The sequence below is a fragment of the Myotis daubentonii genome, chromosome 1 (genome assembly GCF_963259705.1).
Source record: "Myotis daubentonii chromosome 1, mMyoDau2.1, whole genome shotgun sequence".
Taxonomy (NCBI): Eukaryota; Metazoa; Chordata; class Mammalia; order Chiroptera; family Vespertilionidae; genus Myotis; species Myotis daubentonii.
In genome coordinates, this window is record NC_081840.1 from 190,884,128 (window position 1) to 190,909,483 (window position 25,356).

A 25,356-nucleotide genomic window follows, 5' to 3' on the forward strand; every position below is an offset into this window, starting at 1 on the left:
CATAGCAGCATGTGATTTTAAAAGAAAACAAATGCTTTTGAGAAATGTATTCATTTCTTCAAACAGATTTTAACTGAGTTATTTTTGTCTTTTTCTTCATTTTTATTTTGCATCTGTTGGACGGAACACTAACACATTAGTTTTTAGAAAATCTCTTCATTACTGTTATTTTAATAACATCCTGAGTAAATTTTAAATTCAAAATTAAGCTTCAAGTGTCCTTCCATCAGGAAAAATGTTGTGACAACCAGGCCATCTGCTGGGGTTCTACAGTTACGTTTGGCCCTCAGAATGTGTTTGCCAGGCTCTGTTTTAGCACTCTGTTGGATTATAAACCCACAAAACAAGTTCACCTTGATCTTTTGCATTAAATATAAAGTATGTCAGGAACAAAATTTGTCATACATCTAAACTGGTGAGAGAAATAAAATAGGTTCAATTACAATAAAACACCAGAAGTGCCAGAAGCACAAGTCTTGAAGCTCTACCAGTTGGGAAAGATGGCAAACGGTGCCTCTGCTGAGCAGAGTCCACATCACTGTTCATCCAGCAACAGCAGCAGCCCGCTGCTGCAGGGCAGCCTCCCCACCCTGACCGTGTCTGGAAAGATTCGAGTGACGGTTACGTTCTTCCTTTTTCTACTCTCCACGACTTTCAATGCTACTTTCTTGTTGAAACTTAAGCAGTGGACTCGGAAGAAAGAGAAAGGGAAAAAGCTCTCGAGAATGAATGTGCTTTTAAAACATCTGACTTTAGCCAACCTGTTGGAGACTCTGATTGTCATGCCACTGGACGGAATGTGGAACATCACCGTCCAATGGTATGGGGGGGAGCTCCTCTGCAAAGTGCTCAGCTACCTGAAACTTTTCTCCATGTACGCCCCAGCCTTCATGATGGTGGTGATCAGCCTGGACCGCTCCCTGGCCATCACGAGACCCCTACCTGTGAGCAACAGCAAGCTGGGACGGTCCTTGATTGGCGTGGCGTGGCTCCTCAGTGGCCTCTTTGCTGGACCACAGGTAAACCATTACCAGGAACGTGTTACGCTGTGGCAATCACAGGTTTCCTATCTCAACTGGAGTATTGTTTTGTTGTAAGTCAAAGGCAGTATTGTCTTATCCTTAAGAGCTTGGCTCTGGAAGTCAGAGAGTAGAGTTCAATCCTGGCACTGTTCCCTTGGGCAAATTTCTTATCCTCTCTGGGTTTCACTTCCTTCATTTATAACATAGAGGTAATGCCTACTTCATGCAGCTCGTGTGATTAAATGAACATGGATTAAAGTGTCTAGAATTATCTCTGGTGCATACTAAATACTCCCCCAAAATGTAGTCATTCTCAAACTTGACTGCATTCCCATCTTAGTTTTCCACCTATTTTCTTTTTGTTCTGGTTGACATGGCAAATTGAGAGGATCTTTAGGAACTATGAAATTTGCATAGCTAGAAAGTATATATAACTTGTCTTATTTGGGACCTCTTGAGTGGAAACATTAAGAATTCTGTCATTGCAGTTCAGAGAGAATTGTTCTCAATTAGTATGTTGATCTAAAATTTGCAGCTGAGTGGGATTCAATAAAGAGGAAAAGAGGAAAACTTGAACTTTTGGAATTTTGAATATTTTCCTTAGGTTGACTTAAACTTTTCTGGAGGAAAGTTAGACTGTAACCGACTGTTAGCAAAACTCTAAGACTGTTGGTGCAGGCACAGGCCCTCTCCTGCAAAAGGCAGATAGAGATCTCTCCAGATTGTTTTCAACAGAGGCTACCTGGTTAATTGATCTATAAAATCTGCCTTTGTCAGAAGTCATACCTTTGAAGAAAAGGACACATTCTTGCAAATAGAAAGATCCTTTAGTAACAAATAAACAAGTTCTCTGTATGCATGTAAATGTACTAGATGAAGAACTTGGGGCTCAAGGGGGTATCAAGAAGTAAAGTCAGACTTCACCAGGATCCTCCAAAAACGTACCACTACAAATGGAAATTTATTTAGACATTCTAAACTGGCCAGATGGTAAAAGAAAAAAAAAAAGGCAATGTAAGACTCACTATACAAATAGTACAAGACACAAGAAAGCCAGGTAACTAAATTTTTTCACTAATTCCACACTTAACCAATATTTTTTTGTTAACCAATTAGTGTTTGTTTTATAGCAGGGAAAATGGGGAAAAAATGTTTTTCTTTCCCTGGGGGAAAGTACATTACAATTGTTCTCACAGTGAATGAGTAGATAAGAATAGATTTAGCAAATATATCGCTTGAAATTAAGTTATTTAGCTAAGGCTATGGCTATGTTTTGAAATTTTCCATTTTGTTTCTTTAAAGTATGAGTGCTGCTTTTTGATTGGTTTTCTTGGAGAAGCTAACCAAAGTTGGGGAAGATAACCAAAGTTGGGTTTCTAGCACTGAGCCTGGTATTGACAAAATTAAAAAATTGCCCTCAAAGAAAATGTAATTCAGTTGTGGAAACAAAACTTATATAAAGCTAATTTAACTATATACTAAATTATTTTAAACCTATTACAAATGTAAAAAGAGGGAGAGATGAGTATGACTTGAAATGATAAAGGAAGATTTTAGGGTAAAGGTACGATTAGCCGAGTTTTTAAAGAGGGATGGTATTTGGATGGAAAAAAAATAAGTCAAGGAGCACATATATTTTCAACAAAGGTTGAAAGTGTGATTTTTATAGATGTGTTTGGCTAAAGTGACAAATTGAGAGTTGGGACCAGCAGGAAATTAGATTTGGTTAACCCCATAGGGTACTATTTCTTTGTCATAAAGTAATGTGGTTATGTTGTCTGCCTGTCTTTGCCTTGAAGGTATATGCTCCTAAATAGTGGAGACTGTTGTGTTTAACATATTTCATATTCACAGTACCCAATAAGATACCTAGCAAAAATAAAAATGTAAAATGTTTGGATACTCTGGGGTTTTTCCAGATGAAATAAATCTTCCATGTTTTACTAAAAAAAAAAAAAAAAAGAGTTTGGATAAATGAATTATTGAATGGGGTAAAATGGATTTATATTATAACTATTGAGAGCCAGGGAATTTTGAAATTAATGTGGGAGCAATATAGCTGTGAGACCTGTGCAAAGGGTAAAATGGTTTTTTTTTCCTTTTTAGAACTGACATACATCACTGTATGAATTTATGGTGTACCACATGATGGAGTGACTTACATATATTGTGAAATTATATTAGAAATATGCACTTTTTGTTTGTTTTCATGCTTATAAAATTAATTGTTTATCATAGAAAATTGGTGCATGGATATAAAGAGCAAGTGTTATTTTTCCCTAATCCTAGCATTTTACAAAGTTATCATAATTGTACCCTTCTTTTGTCATAAAAGGCTATATAAAATGATTTGCTTTTTCCTTAACTGGGAGCTTCTTCATTTTAATGTCTATAAAAATTCAAATGCAGCCCTGACCAGGTTGCTTAGTTGCTTGGAGCATCGTCCAGTACACCAAAAGATTTCTGGTTCACTTCCCAGGCAGGGCACATACCTAGGTTTCAGTTTCAATCCTTGGTAGGGCTGTGTGTATGGCAGGCAACCAATTGATATCTTTCTCTCTCTCCCTTCCTCTTTCTAAAGCATTTTTGTATTTTTTAAAATATATCTTTATTAATTTTAGAGAGAGAGGAAGGGAGAGGGATAGAAAAAAAGAAATATCAATGAGAGATGGGCAATAGGTCAACACTCAACCACATGGTTACTAGGTCAACACTCAACCACTCAGCCATACCAGTCAGGCCAAATTTTTGTATTTTTATCGATTTCCTAAACATAACCTTTGACATTTATTTATATGATGTTGTTCTAGTACTTTGAGTGACTTATTTGAACTTATCATACCTTAATAAATGTACCACTTTACCTTAAAGAAAAAGACTTACATATATTGTGAAATAATTACCACAATAGGTGCAGCTAACTACCGTCATTTAAGATACAAAAAAATAAATAAATAAATTTTCTTGTGATTAGAACTATTAGGATCTAATCCGTTAAAACTTTCCTATCTATCATACAGCAGTGTTAGCTATAGTCATCATGTTACGTACATTACTAAAATAATTTTTGACAAAAATATTTTAATAAAATGTATGCAGAGAGAAGAGAGACAAAGAAGCTTTTTCAGAACATCTGGCAAAGAGGTGATTAGGCTGAGGGCTAGGGTGGAGTCAGAGGGAATTGATAGTAATTACAAGGGACATTTCAAACAAAAAGCAAAGCTTAGCAACCAATTGGCTTTAATAATAGGGGGTTAATAATAGGAGGGAGTAAAATAAAACTCTAATATTTTGGGTCAAGGAGTTTTAATGGTAAAACTACAGAAACAGACAGGTAGGTTGAGAAGAAGAGTGTCAGTTTCTTTGTCTGCCTTTCTATGTGAAAAGGGAGGAAAGGCAGGCTTTGAAAAGGGCTAAAAACATTTGCTTTAGGACATGATATTGATGATATAAGGCCTTTATATAAGTACTAGAGGCCCAATGCACAAAATTCATGCATGGGTGGGGTCCCTAGGCCTGGCCAGCAATCAGGACTGATCAGGTTCCCAGCCTCCCTGTCTCCCTCCCTCCTCCTTCCCTCGCCACCCATGTCCACTGCCACCCACTCCCAGTTCTGTGTCCCAGACCGGCGGCCTGGCCTTGATCAGGCGATCGGGGCCTGCTGGCTGTGGCAGGGGCCAACTGCAACCCCAGCAGGCGGTTGGCGGGCCGATCAGGGCCTGCCGGCCAGGGGGAGAACCAGGGGGAGGAACCCGGGATATTGGCCGCCAGCCCCAAGGAAGGAGCCAGCCCTCGGCCCCCCTGGGAAAGGGGCTGCATCCACCGCCACCCACCCCCAGTTCCCTGTCCCAGCCTGGGGGCCTGGCCTCAATGGGGCCTGCTGGCTGGGGTAGGGGGAAGAGACTGGGAGATTGGCCTGCAGGCCCCATCAGTAATCATGGCCTGCGGGCTGTGGGCAGCTCCTGCACTGAGCGTCTGCCCCCTGATGGTCAGTGCACGGCATAGAGACCAGTCATTCTAGTCGTCTGGTCGTTCCATCATAACAGTCCCTTAGGCTTTTTTATATATAGTCTAGAGGCCCAGTGCACGAATTCGTTCACGGGTGGGGTCCCTCAGCCTGGCCAGTGATCGGGGCTGATCGGGGCCATGGGAGGTTTGCCTGCCAGCCTGATCTGGGACATTGGGACTGGCCAGCAGGGAGGGAGGGCCACAGGCAGTTGGCCAGCTGGCCCAACCCCCAATCAGGGTGTCGGGGGGCTGATTGGGGGCAAGGCTGGCTGGTGGGGGGGGGGGAGACCATGGGCAGTTGGCCGGCTGGCCCAGTCCCCTGGTCAAACTCCCATAGAACTCCTGGTCGAACTCCCAGTCAAGGGGACAATTTGCATATTAGCCTTTTATTATATAGGCTGGCTATTCAAAAAGTGGTTGGTAATTTGGAATACTGACATAGATGAAAGTTAAAACAGCAGAAATAAGCCAATTTATGATGACTGAAACACAAACCCACCATTTCACTCTCTTTTAAAAGGACTCTCTCAAAGGCTATAAATAAAATATTGATTTATTAACTCAATTATTTCCATCTAAGTATATTACAGCAACAACAGAAAGAAAATACCAAAACTTATCTATCTTGGTGTAATAAAAAAAAAAAACACGTAAAATTAATTTTAAATTGTTTAGGAATTTCAAGTGATAAATAGCCTGACCTCAAATACATTACTCTGAGAGGTTTATGTGAAATAGGCCACAGAAATTATGGTGACATATATTTTTTGGTAAAACAAATGACCCATCTTTACTTTCAGCAGCACTTTAAATTTGTAAGGAACTGTGTAAAGTTTCCTGAAAAAACTAAAATATGTAATCTTATGTTATATTCACACTAGAGGCCCGGTGCACAAAATTCGTGCACAGGGGTTGTCCCCTCAGCCCAACCTGCACCCTCTCCAATCCAGAACCCCTTGGGGGATGTCCAAGTGCTGGTTTAGGCCTGATCCCAGGGATCAGGTCTAAATTGGCAGTAAGACATCCCTCTCACAATCCTGGACCACTGGCTCCTAATCGTTCACCTGCCTGCCAGCCTGGTCACCCCTAACTACCCCCCTGCCAACCTGATTGCCCCCAACTGCCCCCCTCAGCCAGCCTGGTCCCCCCTAACTGCCCCCCCTGCTGGCCTAGTTGCCCCCAACTGCCCCCCTTGCTGGCATGGTCTCCCCAAACTGCCCCCTGCCCACTGGCCTGGTTGCCCTTCACAGCCCCCCCATCGGCCTGGTCACCCCACACAGCCTGCTTGTTCAGTCATTTGCTCATCCCTCACTAACCCCCCTGCTGGCCTGGTTGCCCCATGCACCTGCTTGTTCAGTTGTTTGGTCGTCCCTTACTAACCGCCCTGCCATCTTGGTCACAGGCAGTCATCTTTGTGAGGGTATGAGGGTTAATTTACATATTACCTCTTTATTATATAGGATTAACTCTATGAAATACAGTAGAACCATGTTATTGTCCCCATTTTAAGCATGAGAGAATGTCCAAAAAGAACCTTTGAAAATAATGACATTCAAATCTTTTGGGCAGCATACATACTACATAGAGACATGGTTTGTCTGTCTGTCTTTCGCACACCTATGACTGAGAACAGATTTTCATTAAACAAAGATCTACTCTGTTCCATCTTATTTTTAACGGTTGATTACAACTACCTGATAGGCACAACCTGCAGCTTGGAAACCCCAGGTTTAAAGGATTCATTGGCTCTCCCAATGTCACTTGACCTGTTGTTATGTTTCTATTAATGCCAGTTTTTCTTTTTATTATGGCTCTCTGCTATCTCTGTGACTAATGTTACTTATATTTGATGGGGAAGACGAGACATAGAGAGGGCTTCGGTGACACATGGTGAGTGTACTTCATGCTTCACCACACTCTGGGGACAAACCCATTGACAAAGACACATCCTGCCGTGGCTAATTTACAATTGACTTTAATCTTCATCCCTTGGTACATATTTTAATTTTCTATTACTTGAGTAATTCATTACCAGGTTAAAAAATATAACAAGTTCATTGTCGAAATTTAGGCCTGGCAGCCTGGGAATTTATGGCATTTTGCTACAGCTCAGAAAGACCAAATTTCAAATTGGCCACCTTGGTTTTCCACCTTTCTTATTACTAACCTCAGAAACTACATTCTATGATGGATTGGAGATATATTTCCAAAGGTTTTAGCATATGTACTGTAGGAACTTTCAAACTTTTTATGAGTGATGGAAATTTTAAAAAATCTATGTGAAGCCCCAATAAATAAAACAGATATGCTCTGGTTGAATAGGGATAAGGGAGGCCCAGTCTTCTGCTTGGCTATACACTAGCCCCAGTAATAGTCTCTCCGAAGATCTTACATCTCCCTGCAACAAAGTATGACAGGCAATGGGATAGTAGAAATGGCATGGGTATTGGATTAAAACAAAGGTGACTTCAAAGCTCAGTACTATCTCTTACCAGCTATGTGATTCTGTGTAAATTACTTAATTAAGTTTAAGTGCAATTTTAAAGACTACATTATAAAGAATAAGATATATAAAGTATCATCTATTATAAGACTTTATAAATAATCAGTTAATGTTTATTCATTCCTCTCTTCCTGTCTTCATTCCTTCTTTCATCAAGTCAGGTGAGAAAATAATAGGGAAATATGGGTATTGAAATGCATAGTTCTTTGAAAAACAGTAAAGAGAATTGCTTATATAAAGGTGGATTATTTCAAATTTATTCTGACTGATAAGTAAGTTTGGCCAACCTGCTCCCTAGTCACCAAACTATCCTACTCAATCTGATAGGTACTTAATAAATCAAGTATTGGAGGCATAATTTTTAAAAGTAGGAGAAGGAAAGAAAGAGTGAAGGAAAGGAGGGAGAGAGGGAAGAAGGAAAGAGAAAAGAAGAAAAGGGAAGAGTAGAGAAAAAAGAGAAAAAGAAAAAAAAAAAAAGCCAGCAAACAGGACCAAAAGACAATCTGAATTAAGAGCATCTGTGGTTAGGCTGGTAAGTACATGTTGAGAAGAAAACATTTCCTGAATTAGGTGTGTCCATATATAATTAAAAATTACATGGTTTTCAATAACAGTCATTTAAGACCACAAGAATTCCAGAGTAGCAGATTATTTACAGAAAGAGTTTATACCACTAAGCTCATACCACTGCTTAATATGAAATGTTACATATTGACAGTATTTAAATTCTATAGTTAACCTAGGCCTACAGGCAAGATATATGAGCCATCCTTTAGGCTTTGTTATAAAGATGTGTGGTCTGAAGATGTGTGGAGGCTTGCCTTGACACAGAAAATTTATAGTGCTAGAATGCACTTTCGAACTTGACAGGCAGCTTAAATTCAATAAATACTCCTCTCTCACACACACAATATGCCAAGAACTGTACTGGAACACAGTAATAGCAAACTAACAGCAGATAACAACAATCATGATGATGATGATGATAAATAATAGTTATGGAGGACATAAATATTGGATAGGAAGTTACTAAATGCTTTTTTTTTTCATTACTTCATGTAAGGCTCCAACAACCTTATGAATTAGATATGATTATTGCCCTTATTTTATTCATGAACAAACTAAGGATAAGGATGTTATATAATATGCCCAACATTACCATCTAGTAAGTGAAGGTGACAGTGCACCCAATTACCTTCATACCCAGAGCTTTTAACTACTACACTATACCATACTATGCAGCATTGTTTATTTCCTTTTTACCTGAAGGAAAGGGAAAGACAGGGAAAGTGTAAGGTGAGAATAGATGGTTAAGGGATTTCAGGGGGAAAAAAAGATGGCATATATTTATAAATATATAAATAAATATATATGAACACATATTTATAAGCTCTGTGCCTCAAAAATCAATATATATAAAAGGCTAATATGCAAAGTGTCCTCGCGGGAGTTCGACCGGGAGACCTGGAGTTCTATCTCTCACTATGATGTGCACTGACCACCAGGGGGTGGCGCAGAACGAAGGAAGGCCCCAGCAGGCAGCTGGCAGCTGGGAAGGGAGGCCTCGGCCTTCAGCCAGAAGGCCCTGGTAGGCCCTGACCACCGGCCAGGCCAAGGGACCCTACCCATGCATGAATTCCTTGCACCAGGCCTCTGATTTTATTATAATAACTAGAGGCCCGGTGCACAAAAATTTGTGCACTCGGGGTTGGGAGAGGAGGTCCCTCAGCCTGGCCTGTGCCCTCTCACAGTCTGGGACCCATCAGGAGATAATGACCTGCTGGCTTAGGCCTGCTCCCGGGTGGCAGAGGGCAGGCCCAATCCCTAGGTGCAGCCCCTGGTCGGGCTCAGAGCAGGGCCAATTGGGGAGTTGGGGCACCGCCCCCTGTCATGCACAGAGCAGGGCGGATTGGGAGGTTGCGATGCCACCCTCAGTCACGCTCAGGGTAGGGCCGATTGGGGGATTGGGGCACCGCCCCCTGTCACACTCAAGGCAGGGTCCATAGGGAGGTTGCAGCGCCACTCCTGTCATGCACAGAGCAGGGCCCATCAGGGGGGTTGGGGCTCTGTACCCTGTCACACACAGAGCAGGGCCAATCAGAGGGTTGGGGCTCCGCACCCTGTCACACTGATCCTGGTGCCGGGAGGCCTCGCTGCTCTGCTGATCCCAGGGCCAGGACGCCTCTTGGCTCCCCTGATCCCTGGCCTGGAGGCCTCTCGGCTGCTGATAACCATGGCCTGGAGGCCTCTCGGCTCCGCTGATAACTGGGGCCTGGAGGCCTCTCGGCTCTGCTGATCCATGGGTCCGGGAGGCCTCTGGACTCCGCTGATCACCGGGGCTGGGAGGCCTCTCGGCTCCGCTGATCACCTGGGCTGGGAGGCCTCTCGGATCCGCTGATCACTGGGGCGGGGAGGCCTCTCGGATCCACTGATCGCGGGGCCTCCGACTCCGCTGATCGCGGGGCCGGGAGGCCTCTCGGCTCGGATGATAACCGGGGCTGTGGGGCCTCTAGGCTCTGCTGATCGCGGGGCTGGGCCGACTCTCGCCTCCCTGATTGCGGGTCTGGGCCGACTCTGGCCTCCGCTGATCTCGGGGCCGGGAGGCCTCTTGGCTCCGCTGATCACAGGGGCCGGGAGGCCTCTCGACTCTGCTGATCCCAGGCCCTGAGGCCTCTCTGCCCTGCTGCTTCAGGGCTGTTTGGCTTTGCTCTGCTTGGAGCCTGAGTATGCAAATTAACCGCCATCTTTTAGCTTCTATAATTAAAACATTGTATCTTTTGGAGTTGTTTCTTCAGGAGCTCAGAGCCCCGCAGCTGCGGGGATCCTTGACTTTCTCCATCGCTGGGGCAACCAAGCCTCCTATTCTCAGCTGCCTGGCTGCCAGCCGCCATCTTGGCTGACAGTTAATTTGCATATCTCGCTGATTAGCCAATGAAAAAGGTATCGGTCGTACGCCAATTACCGTTTTTCTCTTTTATTAGTATAGGATGGTTGTGACCTATATAGTGCTGTGTGCCAGGCACTATTCTAAGCATTTTCCAAGTATTTATTTGTTTAATTGTCATGATATCAACTAGGTAGGGGTAGATACTGTTAACATCTCCATTTTATAGATGAGGAAACTGAATCATATCACCTGAAGATAATTACCTTTAAAAAGATTAGGTAATGGTGTAATTAGTCTTGGGTAAGGTAAGGGTTAAAAATAATATTCTAAAAAGAAATGAGCATCTGCAATTGACTGAAAGAAAGGAAAACAGATTGCTCTTGTTTATGGCAAAATAAAGCAAACACTAATGAAACTAGGGCCAAGGATAAGAGAGGAGAAACATAAAGAAATTAAAGAAATATAATCCAAGGACAAAAGAACCACTGGAAGTAAAGTGATCCCTCTAATAATCATTAAAATGAACGTGGCCTTGAGCATAAAATAAACCGAACCAAGCCTCAAACAACCAGTTTATGAGCAAGTAACTTTCTGATTTTCCATAACACTTTACTATACTTCTCTTTTTGAACTATCACAGTCTATCTTGTATTGCAGGTGTCACATTCATGCTCTATCTTCTTTACCAAATATTTAATACCCTGATAGTAGGATATACCTGGTTTATTGTTTAGTACAGACAGCCCCTAGTATAGTTTCTAACCAAGGAGTTGCTATAAAAATAAGCATTTTGTCCTGGCCAGGTGGCTCAGTTGGTTGGAGTATCATCTCGTACACATAAAGGTTGCAGGTTCGATTTCCAGGCAGGGAACATACCTAGGTTGTGGGTTCAATCCCCGGTCAGTGTGCATTTAGGAGGCAATCAATCAATGTTTCTCTCTTCCATTGATGTTTCTTTCTCTCTCTCTCTCCCTTCCTCTCTCTAAAATCAATCAATCAATAAAAATATATATCCTCAGGTGCGAATTAAAACACAAACACACACACACAAATATTTGTTAAATAAAAAAAGATGATAACCAAAATTCAAACCAGCCCAGCCAGTGTGGCTCAACAGTTGAGATTCAACCTAGGAAACAAGAGGTCGCCAGTTAGATTCTAGTCAGAGCACATGCCCAGGTTGCAGGCTGGATCCCCAGTAGAGGGTGTGCAGGATTCAGCCTATCAATGATTCTCTCTCATTATTGATGTTTCTCTCTCTCTCTCCCTCTCCCTTTTTCTCTCTCTAAAAATCAATAAAATATGTTTTTTAAAGATTCAAATCATAGTACCATATTTCAAAGTCACTATTATTGAAAGTGTCATCATTATAACTTAAAACATTAAAGCGAAAATGTGGCCCAGTGCAGAGCATAAAGTAAAACTCAGGTCATCTGGTTCCAAGTACAATTGGGAAGGTGGGAAGGGAAGTAAAGATTTTAAGGAAATATAGGACTTTCAGGTTCTATGTAAAGTAACCCTTCCAAAGACTTCAACTCACATCTGTTTGGTCAAATTAAAAACTGAGCTTTAAGTAAGGTAGCTTGAAAAGAAATATGGAAAACTGAAAGAATCACTTTATGTTGAGGAAAAAGTTGGTCAGGATCATAAAATAGAATTAGCTGACTGCGTGTTTGAGTTTCTTGATATGATCATTGGGCGCCCTCTAGTGGATTATTTTTAAATTATGTTTGCCCTTGAAACTAAAAATCAACATTTTAATTACAAATAAAAGAAACTGGATTCATTTTTTATTATATTTACTTATATTTTTATTATAATTATAGTTTATTCAAATGTTTCTACTGTAAAATAAAAGAAAGGAAATATAGGTGTGTGGGTTTTTGGTTTTTGTTGTTGTTTTTTTAATTAATCCTCACCCAGCAATACTTTTCCATTGATTTTTCTAGAGTGTAAGGGAGGGAGGGAGACACATCGATTGGTTTCTTCCTACACATGCCCCTAGTGAACCTGCAAACCAGGTATGTGCCCCCAACCTAGAATCGAATCCACAACCCTTCAGTGCACAGGCCAACATTCTAACCACTGATCCACATGGGCCAGGGCAAAAATATAGTATTTTTTAAATATATATAAAGCATATTCCACTCCTGTTTCATCACTTCAAAAAGGAAAGAACTAGGCTGTTAAATAAATAAGTTTAATTTAATTTTTTTCTAATGCAATAAAAAACATTTAAGAAGGTTGTCCCTCACTTACTTAAAATAAAAGAAATCCTGGCTACAGAAGCAAAAATAAACAAGTAGAACTGCACCCAACTACAAAGCTACTGTACAGCAAAGAAAACTATTATCAGTGGAAGTGGGGTATCCCTTTCCTGACTGAGTGCTGGGGGTGGAGTCCTAATGATATCTTGAGAAAAATAATTTTCTGAGACTTGAATGGGAGGATGAGTGATTTTTATTTATGAGGAATTATATCCTTGGGTTTCCAAAGTCCTATTTCTCTTAATCCAGTCCCGGAAGAAGTACAGCTGGGGAGTCAGTAAAACTAAAAGCAAAGTCAGTGTCCAGAGTTTCTGTTCCATATTGCAATTGGATCCAGTTTAGCATTAGGCTTATTGTAGTCCATTGGTCCATTGTGTGAGATCCACATGGCTGTGGACCAGGTGAGTAAATGCAAGAGATCAGGGGTTTGAGAGTCCCACAGGCCAGGGGTCAAGTACAACATGCCAAGAGCCAAGAGCACAAGAGACCAAGAAAATCCAAGAGAGTGAACTCCTTTGTTTAGGGTATTTAATATTACAAATCTTGCACTGGCCATGCCTACTCTGGCCAATGGCCTGTTCCCAGGTGTGACTGACAGAGAAGTACCTTCCCTATGTCAGACTTTATTGGACATTCCTCTACGCACCCTGTTCAGTCCCTTCCCCCATGGATCTGTGGGGAATAGACCCCTGACGGCTCCCTGGGGAGTGTTAAACTGCAGCTTCCTGGTAAAGCTGCCCAAGTGACATGCCTATAATATGTGGCATTCCCTTTGTTTCTTTCCTGTTATTAATAACTAGGTTAATTACAATGGTGCCAAAACTATCAACAAAATTAGAAGACAACCTACCAAATAGGAGGAAATATTTGCAAGTCAGGTATCTGATAAGGGGTTAATATCCAAAATACAGTAATTCTTCCTCAACCATTATACTAGTATATGACAGTGGTGGTCCCATCTATACTAATAAAAGGGTAATATGCTAATTAGACTGGGAGACCTTCTGGGTGGCGGGGCCGAGGCAGAGGCAGTTAGGGGAGAACAGGCCAGCAAGGTGGGGGGGGGGGCAGTTGGGGGTGAGGAGGCCAGCGGGGGGCAGTTGAGGGCGAGCAGGCCAGCAGTGAGGGGGCAGTTGGGGGTGAGCAGGATGGCAGATAAGGGCAGTTGGGGGCAATCAAGCAGGCAGGCAGTTGAGCAGTTAGGAGCCAGCAGTCCCAGATTGTGAGAGGGCTGTCAGACTGCCGGTTTAGGCCCGATCCCATAGATTGGAGAGGGTGCAGACCAGGCTGAGGGACACCACCCCCGTGCATGAATTTCATGCACCAGGCCACTAGTAAGATTATAATGGAGCTGAATTTTTCCTATCAGCTAGTGATATTATAGCTCTCCTATCACAATGCATTTCACAAGTACTTACCATTGTATTACAAGTGCCTATAGTATACAATACAGTAACATGCTGTGCTGGTTTATTGCCTAGGAGCTGTAAGGGAACAGAATTTGTCACCCCAAAATATGCCATTTTTGCACAAAGTTTATTTTAGGCTGGTTCACTTTTAAAAAACTGAAGATATGGGAGAAACTCTGAAATAAAACAATTAGAGGTTACCCTTTATTAAAAAAAAAATACACATGTACATTTGATTAAATCTCCATCTGTAAGGGTGTCTCTCTCCTGGTACCAAGAAAAGGGAATGACCTTATCCCTAGAAGTTCACATCAATTCAATAGACATTAAATCTGCATAACATAACTCAGCCCCCTACCCTCAACATCTTCTTTTCGCTTCAGCTGAAGATGATATGTAAGGTGGTGACTTCAGCCACTTTGGCAAGTTACCTGTTTTACAGGGTCTCTCTCATGTAGATGTGAGTTATGCATGTAATTAAGCATTTGTTTTTTGTTTTTCTATATTAATCTGTCTTTTATTACAAGGGGTCTCTACCAAGAATCCAGAGGGTAGAGGGAAAATTATTTTCCTCCCCTCCAGAGCAATAGGCTATACTATCCAGGTTTGTATAAGTGCACTTTATGATGTTCACACGGTAACAAAATTGCCTAACAATGCATTTCTCAGAGCAGATGCCCATTGTTAGATGGCACATGACTGTATTTAAAGAACTCATACAACTCAATAGCAAAAAAACAAACAATTCAATTAAAAATTGGGCATAGGGTCTGATTAGACATTTTTCCAAAGAAGACATACTAATGACTAATAGGTACATGAAAAGGTGCTCAGCATCACCAACGATCAGGGAAATGCAAATCAAAACCACAATTAGGTATTTCATACTTGTTAGAATGGCTGTTGTAAAAAAAAAAAAAAAGACAAGAAATAGCAAATGTTGATGAGAATCTGAACAAAAGGAAACCTTGTGCACTGCTGATGGGAATGTACTTGATACAGCTACTATAGAAAACAGTATGGAGGTCCCTCAAAAAATTAAAAATAGAACTACCGTACTGATACAGGATTTTTGTACTGGAACACATGGTGTTCCCCTGGGCAGGATGGTTCCCCAGATTCTTTGTCCATTGGAGTCGAAGAATGAATCCACAGACAGAAGATGGTATAGCAAAGGTGGAGATTTATTGAAAAACAAGTATAGACTCCCATTGGGGAGGGGGAAAGAGTCCCACCGACTTCCTGTTTCCACAGTTTATAAAGGCTGCAAGTCCCTATGTCCTGATATCCCTTCTGATTGGTCAATATTCCCTTTTGAATTGGTTACTATAGTAACTCCTGAGGCCCTCCTCCTTCATTGTTCTCCTTCCTTCTGGGCTTTCTTCTTCTTTATTTTGTAAATATAGACCTTTTGCTACTCTCAGTTTCCTTGTCTTATGGAAATGTAACTCCTGCTCTGTAGCCCTGTGTTTTTTTCCATGGACGCCAATCCTAAAAATTCCCTAAACCTGCCTATTTCACCCCTAAAATTCCTATTTTAATGTGATCCAGCAATCCCATTTCTATGTATTTATCTGAAGAAAACAAAAACACTAAATTGAAAAGATATATGCATTCCCATGTTCACTGTAGCATTAGATACAATAGCCAAGATATGGAAATTACCCGTGTCCACTCATAGATGAATGGATAAAGAAATGTATAAACACACACACACACACACACACACACACACACACACACCATGGAACATTATTCAATCATAAAAAAGAAGGAAATTTGCCATTTGTAACAACATGGATGGACCTTGAAGGGACTTTGCTAAGTGAAACAAATCAGACAGAAAACATAAATACTATATACTATTGTTATATGTACAATATTAAAAAGAAAAAGAAAATCAAGCTCCTAGATACAAAGAAAAAGTTGGTGATGGTCAGAGCCAGGAGGCGGTGTGTGAAGGGGAGCAAACCATGCCAATTTCCAGTTATAAATGTCATGGGGATATAATGTACAACATGGAGAATATACTGTACTTAGAAGTTTCACAATGAAATAAAAAATGTGTAACTATGTATGGTTGATTCCGGTTGTTTTCTTGAGCAGGATGCAATGGTGATTTCTTTCCCAGGTTCTTGTCCAGGTGGATTTGAAGAGTGAAGCCACGAACCAAAGGTGGTAGAAGAAATGGGTGGAAATATATTGGAAGCAAGTACAGATTCCCATGTAGGGAGGGGATCCCAAGGGGGTAACGCACCAAGCTCTTTTTTGCTAAGGTTTATAAAGGCTGCAGTTCTTTGTCTCTTCATACTGCCTTCTAATTTGTCACTCTTTTGCAGAATATCAGCTTCAAAGCCCAATCCCCACATGGTTGTGCCCCCCTCGTTTTACCCCTTCAGTGGTAGAATTCTCTATCTCCTGTGAAAATCTGTTCTCCTCTTTCTCCCATTTGTTGGCATTTCTCTATCCCCTGTGAAAGTTTATTTCCGTTTTTCTCCCCATATCCTGTGGCTTTTCCCTGTCTTCTGTGAATGGATGTCTTCCTCTCCCCTTGTGGCACTTTTCTATTCTCTGTGAATGTATGCCTTCTGGTGGCTCCAAGCCTTCACCTATGCCTTCCACCCCCATGGACCCTCTTTATTCCTAAAACTACCTAAATGTGGTGATCGTTTAGAATATATACATCAAATCATTATGTTGTTCACCTGAAACTAATATACTGTTGAGGTCAATTATACATCAATTTTTAAAAAGAAATAAAAAACTACAGATTTAAAAAAAGAAATCCTGTAATATTTTGGTTTGAATTTACTTGCTATCAGTTTTTAAGTGCTTTAGCCCTCGTATCTTTTCATTTTATTAACTAGATGCCCAGCATGCACAAAATTGTGCCTGAGTAGCTTGCTTCCGCTTGCCTCAGCTGGCCGCCCTGCCCATTGCCACTCGTAGCTCTCTGCTGCTAGGAGCTCGCGCCCCACCCCGCCCACTGCAAGAGCCACTGCTCATTTGGTCGTGACTGTGTTACAGCATGACGACGACTAGAGGCCCAGTGCACGAAATTTGTGCATGGGGGGGGGGGTCCCTCAGCCCAGCCTGCACCCTCTCCAATCTGGGACCCCTCCGGGGGATGTCCCACTGCCGGTTTAGGACATCCCTCTCACAATCCAGGACTGCTGCCTCCTAACCGCTCGCCTGCCTGCCAGCCTGATTGCCCCCTAACCACTCCCCTGCCAGCCTGATTGACGCCTAACTGCTCCCCTGCCGGCCTGATCGCCCCCAACTGCCCTCCCCTGCTGGCCCAATCGCTCCCAATTGCCCTCCCCTGCTGCGACCTGCCTTCTCCACCAGGACCCGCCTCCTCTGCACGAGGCAGAAGAGACGCTAGGACCGCTAGGACCGGCCTCCTCCACACCGCACTGACCCGTGGGACCCCCAGGCCTCACCTTGAGAGCTGCCACCGAGCCCCGCCTCCGCTGTGTGTGCGACCATCTCGTGGTGGCCATCTCGTGGTGACGACATCGTGCACAAGGGCGTGATGCCACCTAGGCTTTTATTAGTATAGATGTTGTATTGTAAATTAAAGTTTCTCCATGGAAAAGCTTGTAAATGACTAGGTAAGCATGTTTTTGATGAATGAGGAATGAATAAATGTCCCCTGCAACTCATTTTTGAAAACAACTTGCAACATTTTTTTAATAGTTGATTCAATTTGTGCTTTATAAGAAAGCATAATTTTATGCCTAGAGAAAGATTGCAAGAATTGGAACCAAGATGGCGGCATAGGTTAACGCTGGAGATTGCTGCCTCGAACAACCACTTCAGAAAAACAACTAAAGACGGAACGGACATCATCCAGAACCACAGGAAGGCTGGCTGAGTGGAAATTCTACAACTAGGAGGAAAGAGAATATCATACCCAGACTCAGAGGAGGTGCAGTGCTGAAGTGAAATACTCAGGTGCGGAGTGCGCTCGAGCGGGCTGGTGGCGGAAGGCGCAGTTGTTGTTTTCAATTGGGAGGGAGTTTCAGACTCTGAGCTCCAGATCTGGGCGAGTCTCTAGGGACCCAGACTCAAACGGGAGAAGCAGGACTGCCTGGCTTCAGTCAGAACTCTAAGGCAGCTTTCTCTCTGAGGTTTGCAGCGGTTGCTGGGACTCTGTGAGGCAGAGCCCCTAGGGACGGAACTGAGAGCAGCCATAACTCCTTGCTCCGCCCGCCCTGTAGATCCCCAGGGACCCGCCCCGCCCAAGCCCTGCGCAGAGCCATTTGCCGGATAGCCTCAGGCAAATGATAGATTAGCACTGCCCTGGAGATCCAGCACAGAAGCTCTCCAACTGCAGACACAGCGGACTCTCATAGCCAGTTAGCCCAGAGGTCAAATCACCCCCGGTATTGCCGACATCAATCAAGGCTTAACTACAACAAGACTGCGCACAAAGACCACTAGGGGGTGCACCAAGAAAAGATAAAAAATGCGGAGACAAAGAAACAGGACAAAACTGTCAATGGAGGATATTGAGCTCAGAACCACACTTTTAAGGTCTCTTAAGAACTGTCTAGAAGCCGCCGATAAATGTAGTGAGATCCTCAAGAAAACTAATGAAACCCTCAATGTTATGATAAAGAACCAACTAGAAATTAAGCATACACGGACTGAATTAACGAATACTATACAGACACCCAACAGCAGACCAGAGGAGCACAAGAATCAAGGCAAAGACTTGAAATGCGAAGAAGCAAAAAACACCCAACCGGAAAAGCAAAATGAAAAAAGAATCCAAAAATACGAAGATAGTGTAAGGAGCCTCTGGGACAGCTTCAAATGTACCAACATCAGAATTATAGGGGTGCCAGAAGATGAGAGAGAGCAAGATATTGAAAACCTATTTGAAGAAATAATGACAGAAAACTTCCCCCACCTGGTGAAAGAAATAGACTTACAGGTCCAGGAAGCACAGAGAACCCCAAACAAAAGGAATCCAAAGAGGACCACACCAAGACACATCATAATTAAAATGCCAAGAGCAAAAGACAAAGACAGAATCTTAAAAGCAGCAAGAGAAAGAAACTCAGTTACCTACAAGGGAATACCCATACGACTGTCAGCTGATTTCTCAACAGAAACTTTGCAGGCCAGAAGGGAATGGCAAGAAATATTCAAAGTGATGAATACAAAGAACCTACAACCAAGATTACTTTATCCAGCAAAGCTATCATTCAGAACTGAAGGTCAGATAAAGAGCTTCACAGATAAGGAAAAGCTAAAGGAGTTCATCACCACCAAACCAGTATTATATGAAATGCTGAAAGGTATCCTTTAAGAAGAAGAAGAAGAAGAAGAAGAAGAAGAAGAAGAAGAAGAAGAAGAAGAAGAAGAAGAAGAAGAAGAAGAAGAAGAAGAAAAAGGTAAAGATACAAATTATGAACAACAAATATGCATCTATCAACAAGTGAATCTAAGAATCAAGTGAATAAATAATCTGGTGATCATAATAGAATCAGGGACATAGAAAGGGAATGGACTGACTATTCTTGGGGGGGAAAGGGGTGTGGGAGATGCGGGAAGAGACTGGACAAAAATCGTGCACCTATGGATGAGGACAGTGGGTGGGGAGTGAGGGCGGAGGGTGGGGCGGGAATTGGGAGGAGGGGAGTTATGGGGGGGAAAAAGAGGAACAAATGTAATAATCTGAACAATAAAGATTTAATTTAAAAAAAAAGATTGCAAGAATTGTACAAAGATTTCTTGAATACATTTCCCTCAGATTCCCCAAATATTAACATTTTAGTACACTTGTTTGTTTTGTTCTTTCTCATATACATTTTTTTCTGAATTGCTTAAAAAATAAATTCAGATAGGATGTTCTTTCTCAATATTTCAATGTGACTTTTCTCACATATAATCACAAGTATCAAAATCAGAATAATAGCACTGATACAAGGTATTTAATCTCTATACCTTATTCATATCTCACCAGTTGTTGTAGTGTCCCTTTTAACAAAAGAAAATCTATAAGATTATGTGGTGGACTGAGTTGCCATGTCTCTTGGGACCCCTTTAAACTACACCCTTTACTCAGTCTTTTTGTTTGTTTGTTTCATGATATTGACATTTTAAGAGTACAGGTATGTTACTTTGTAGAATGCCCCTCAATTTGTGTTCGGTGTTTTTTCATGGTTAGTTTCAGGTTATGCACCTTTAGCAGAAATACAAAAGAAGTGATGCTGAGTTCTTCTTAGTGCATTATATAAGGAAACAGATGCTGTCAACTGGTCCCATTACTGGCAATATTAGCTTTAATTATTTGGTTATTTCTCTATAATAGTTATTTTACTTTTTATAATGCACATACAGTAGGTAGATATTTTTAGAAATGTAAGTAATCTATTCTCTGCACTTTCACCAATGTTTTTACAATGCATTGATGATTTTTGCCTGAATCACTTTTTATAGATTACCACTACTGTAATTCTGTTGTTCCTTTCTATGGTAACAAAGAGCTTTCCCCCTCCACATTTGTTTGTTGTTGTTTTGTAATTTATTGTTAGAATGAACCCATGTATTCTTACTTTATTCAATAGTTTCTCATTTTTTATCAGTTGTTTCCTTTATTATCAAGCTTAAACTGACCTAGATTTGGCCAAGGAGAGCTCTTTCAAGCTGGCCCCTGATTACTTTTGACATGCTCTGTCTCTCTCTGACTACTCCCTGACTTTTGGCACAACAAGCTTTTCTAAGCACATACTGTACTTCGCTGCCCAAGCCTTGGCATCACCCACTTCTCCAATGAGCTCTTGTTCCTTTGGTAGACAATGACAGTTAGAAATCAAGATCTGGGCACTAATGTGTCATTATCTCTAAGGTCTCTCAACAAACAGAACTGGAAAATAAATAAATGTACACATAGGTGCACACACAAATATATATATATATATATACTAGAGGCTCGGTCCACGAAACTCATGCACTCAGGGAGGTCTTTCGGTCTGCCTGTGCCCTCTCGCAGTTTGCGAGTTCTCAGGGGATGTCCATGGAGAGCATGTCAGTCGGACATCCTTAGCACTGCCGTGGAGGTAGGAGAGGCTCCCGCCACCGCTGCTGCACTCGCCAGCCATGAACCCAGCTTCTGGATGAGCAGCGCTCCCTCTGTGGGAGTGCACTGATCACCAGGGGGCAGCTCCTGCATTAAGCATCTGCCCCCTGGTGCAGTGCGCATCATAGTGACCAGTCGTTCAGCCGTTCAGTTGATTTGCATATCAGCCTTTTATTATATAGGACTAAAGGCCCGATGCATGAAATTTGTGCAAGAGGCTTGGCCCTTATGGCCACAGCAGCTTGCCTTGGACTTTCACAGTTGTGGCGGCTTGCCTCGGCCCTCGCAGCCCAGGCTTCATCCAGAAAGTCATCCAGAAGGACATCTGGAAGGTTGTTTGGCTGTCCAGTCTAATTAGCATATTATGCTTTTATATATATGCTAGAGGTCTGGTGCATGAAATTCATGCACGGGGGTCTGTGTGTCCCTCAGCCCAGCCTGCACCCTCTCTAATCTGGGACCCCTCTCACAATTCAGGACTGCTGGCTCCCAACCACTTGCCTGCCTGCCTGCCTACCTGATTGCCCCTAACCACTCCCCTGCCAACCTGATCAACGCCTAACTGCTCCCCTGCTGGCCCAATTGCCCCCAACTGCCCTCCCCTGCCGGCCTGGTCACCCCAAACTGCCCTCCCCTGCTGGCCATCTTTGACCACATGGGGCAACCATCTTGTGTGTTGGAGTGATGGTCAATTTGCCTCTAATAGTACTCTCTTATTAGATAGGATGTGTGTGTGTGTGTGTGTGTGTGTGTGTGTGTGTGTGTGTGTGTGAAGAGAGAGAGAGAGAGAGAGAGAGAGAGAGAGAGAGAGAGAGAGAGAGAAATTTTCCTTACTCTTTATTTTTATAACCAAATAGCACTCCATCATGTGGTCCACCATAGTTTATTCAGCTACTGTTCTATGAATTGGTACTTAGATGTTTTCAATATTTTTCTATTACAAGCAATGCACCAGTGAATAACCTATGCAAATGTATTTTCATATAATGTAGGTAGGGGTATATCACCCAGATATAAATTCCTGGATGTAGGATTGCTGGATCAAAGGTAAATGAATATGTATTATGCTAATTACAGCCAAATGCCCTCCATAACAGCTGTACCAATTTGCACTCCCACTAGCAATGTCTGACAGTCCCTGTTTCCACACAGCCTTGCCATGAGACCATGTTGCTACCATGTTGCCAATCTTGTTAATGAAAAATTACATTCAGTGAAGCCTTAATTGGCAATTTGCTTGTCATGAATGAGGTTGAACATCTTTTCATAGGCATAAGGGTGACTATTAGATCTCTTTTGTGAACTGTATGTTCATGTCCAACTGTCTGTTTTGACCACTTTATTGGATTTTTTCTTTCTCAAAAATAAAATTTAATACATAGCTTGGGGGCACATTCTAAATGCCATAGTTTTTAAGTGCTGCAGATGGGACGATGAACAAAATTACTTGCAAAGATTACTCAGCAAATTTTCATCTGAAATTGAAATTGAAACAAGATTTAAATCCTTGGTTGAGGATTGCTCTACAAGTTTGAGAAAATTTCCAAAAAAATCAAAAATCCTATAGATCCATTCACATTATCCAAACATATTTTAAGTAAAGATTCACTTATAACTTTTCATAGAAATTCCAAAAGGGTAAATCAAGGACCTCAGCAATTGCTTTGGGCAACAACATCCTAAAAGGCTAGCAGAATGCAGAACACTTTCAAGAACACATGCAAATACTGTTTGAAATAAAGTAACACAACTTTTTAATTTTTTATTTCCTATACAGTTATATATCTTCAGAATGATACATTTATCTGATGGCTCCGGACAGTCAGGCGGTTTCTATCAATGTGTAACACACTGCAGTTTTCCACAATGGTGGCATCAAGCCTTTTACAACTTTTTCACCTTCAGCTGCCTCTTCATCATTCCTCTTCTCATCATGTTGATCTGCAATGCAAAAATCATCTTCACCCTCACACGGGTCCTTCATCAGGATCCCCATAGTACGTATGCCTTAGATTTGGTGTTAGTTGTGGATTAACAGTTTAAACAGCAATACCCAGAGTGGCACTTAGTATGTGCCAGATACTGTTCTAAGCAGTTTGCATATGTTAACTCATTACATTCACAATCACCCCAGGATATAATCCTTTTATTATCTCCATTGACAAATGAGGCTATCTCTCCTAATGTTCTAAATTTGGACCGTGGAAATAAAAATGAAAGGACTATTGCCCCACTTACCCAGTGTAAGTATTGGTGAATTGTTCCTGCTGGGCTGTCACTAACTCTCTATCAAACACCTGATTTCTAGAAGAAAGCAAAGTACAATTCTTTACATGGCAGCCAAATATTTGTTTAAATTAAGCTCTTCTGTTTCACATCAAATCCTCTATATCCACACAAAATAACTGTGCACATTTGTGTATGATTGTGAGTGTGTGTGTTAGATATGTGGGAAATTGTTGAACATGTAATTGACTGTTTCATCTGAAACTTTACAAATATGGTTGTGACTTTTTGCTTCAATAACCTGGTGCATTCTCAAAAACTAAAATGTATGAACTTATAAAGTATGCATGGCTATGTTGGCATTTCAACCAAGATGAAGAGAACTTAACTCTACTCAACCTCGGTCTGCTCTCTCAAATTTATATTTTAAGAATTTGAGTACCACAATATTTCAAATCCAAATTAGTTTGGTAGAAAAATATGAGCACTATCATCTTTAATATTTTCTATTAATTATATGCTATAATGGAAAACATGCTTTTCCAACAAATTATCATTATTAAAAACATTAAAATTTGTTTCCATTATATTCATTAGGTTGAATTAGTGATTCTCTCTTCCTTTTTGTCCATTTCAGTCTTGTAATAAAACTGGTCTTTAAACACCTACTCTTTTCTCTTTCTAATAGATCTACAACTGAATCAATCCAAGAATAATATACCAAGAGCTCGGTTGAGGACCCTAAAGATGACGGTTGCCTTTGCCACTTCATTCACTGTCTGCTGGACTCCCTACTACGTCCTAGGAATTTGGTATTGGTTTGATCCTGAAATGTTAAATAGGGTGTCAGATCCAGTGAATCACTTCTTCTTTCTCTTTGCTTTTTTAAATCCATGTTTTGATCCCCTTATATATGGATATTTCTCTCTGTAATTATTAGACTACATAGGAAGTCATGTGAAGACAAGCAAGGTAATGAATTTTCCCATTTGGGAATGATAAACAGGCAGCAGACAAACTTATAAACAAATCATAATTTAAATTTATGCTATCATCCTTTTTTAAAAAGAATCACATTGTCAGAGACTCAATTACTAGGGGAAAAAAACTTCAGAAATATCTTGAAATATTTTGCCTTAATCATTAGCTTCTGAATTAATCTCCTTCTGACCTCCTATAGTACATTATAGGCTCATCAATGATAGATAGATAGATAGGTGATAGATAGATAGATAATAGATAGATAGATAGATGATAGATAGATAGATAGATAGATAGATAGATAGATAGATAATAGATGATAGATAGATAGATAGATAGATAGATAGATAGATAGATAGATAGATAGAAAAAAACCCTGGTTGGCCTATCGCTATGACACACACTGACCACCAGGGGGCAGACGCTCAATGCAGGAGCTGCCTCTTAGTTGTCAGTGAGCTCCCACAGCAGGAGCACGGCTCAGCTGACCAATGGGCTCCAGGCGCCATGCCTACGGCTGGCGAGTGCAGCTGCAGCGGCAAGAGCCTCTCCCGCCTCTGTGGCAGCCCTACTGAATGGCAGCTGCAGCAGACACTGGGATGAGTGGGAGCAGCATGGTGGCCAGCCTGGGCTCGGGCTCCTCCCTGGCCGCCTGCCACTTCGTACACTACTACATCCCTCAGGGGATGTCAGACTGCCAGTTTCGGCCCAATCCCCACAGTCCAACATCCCCCAAGGGGTCCCAGATTGTGAGAAGGCACAGGCTAGGCTGAGGGACCCCACCAGTGCACAAATCCATGCACCAGGCCTATACTATTTCTGTAATAGCCATGGCCTAAGGCTAAGAGTTACCAAAAAGTCAGGCTGAGAAACCACAACACAATCTTAATCTCAGAAATCCTTGGAGAGTTTTTCTCCAAAAGGGCTTATCAGCAATTCTGATCTTATGCTACAATAATA

The 25,356-nt window shown here is 41.7% G+C and overlaps 1 protein-coding gene across 1 annotated transcript; it reads left to right on the plus strand.

Annotated features, from left to right (window-relative positions):
• The first annotated feature begins 500 nt into the window (after nt 1-500).
• Nucleotides 501-24,348, plus strand: GNRHR (gonadotropin releasing hormone receptor). The gene is made up of 3 exons (XM_059682332.1): nt 501-1,019; nt 22,967-23,186; nt 24,104-24,348. Exons 1-3 carry the CDS (start codon nt 501-503, stop codon nt 24,346-24,348), a joined length of 984 nt encoding a protein of 327 aa, XP_059538315.1.
• The last annotated feature ends 1,008 nt before the right edge of the window (nt 24,349-25,356 follow it).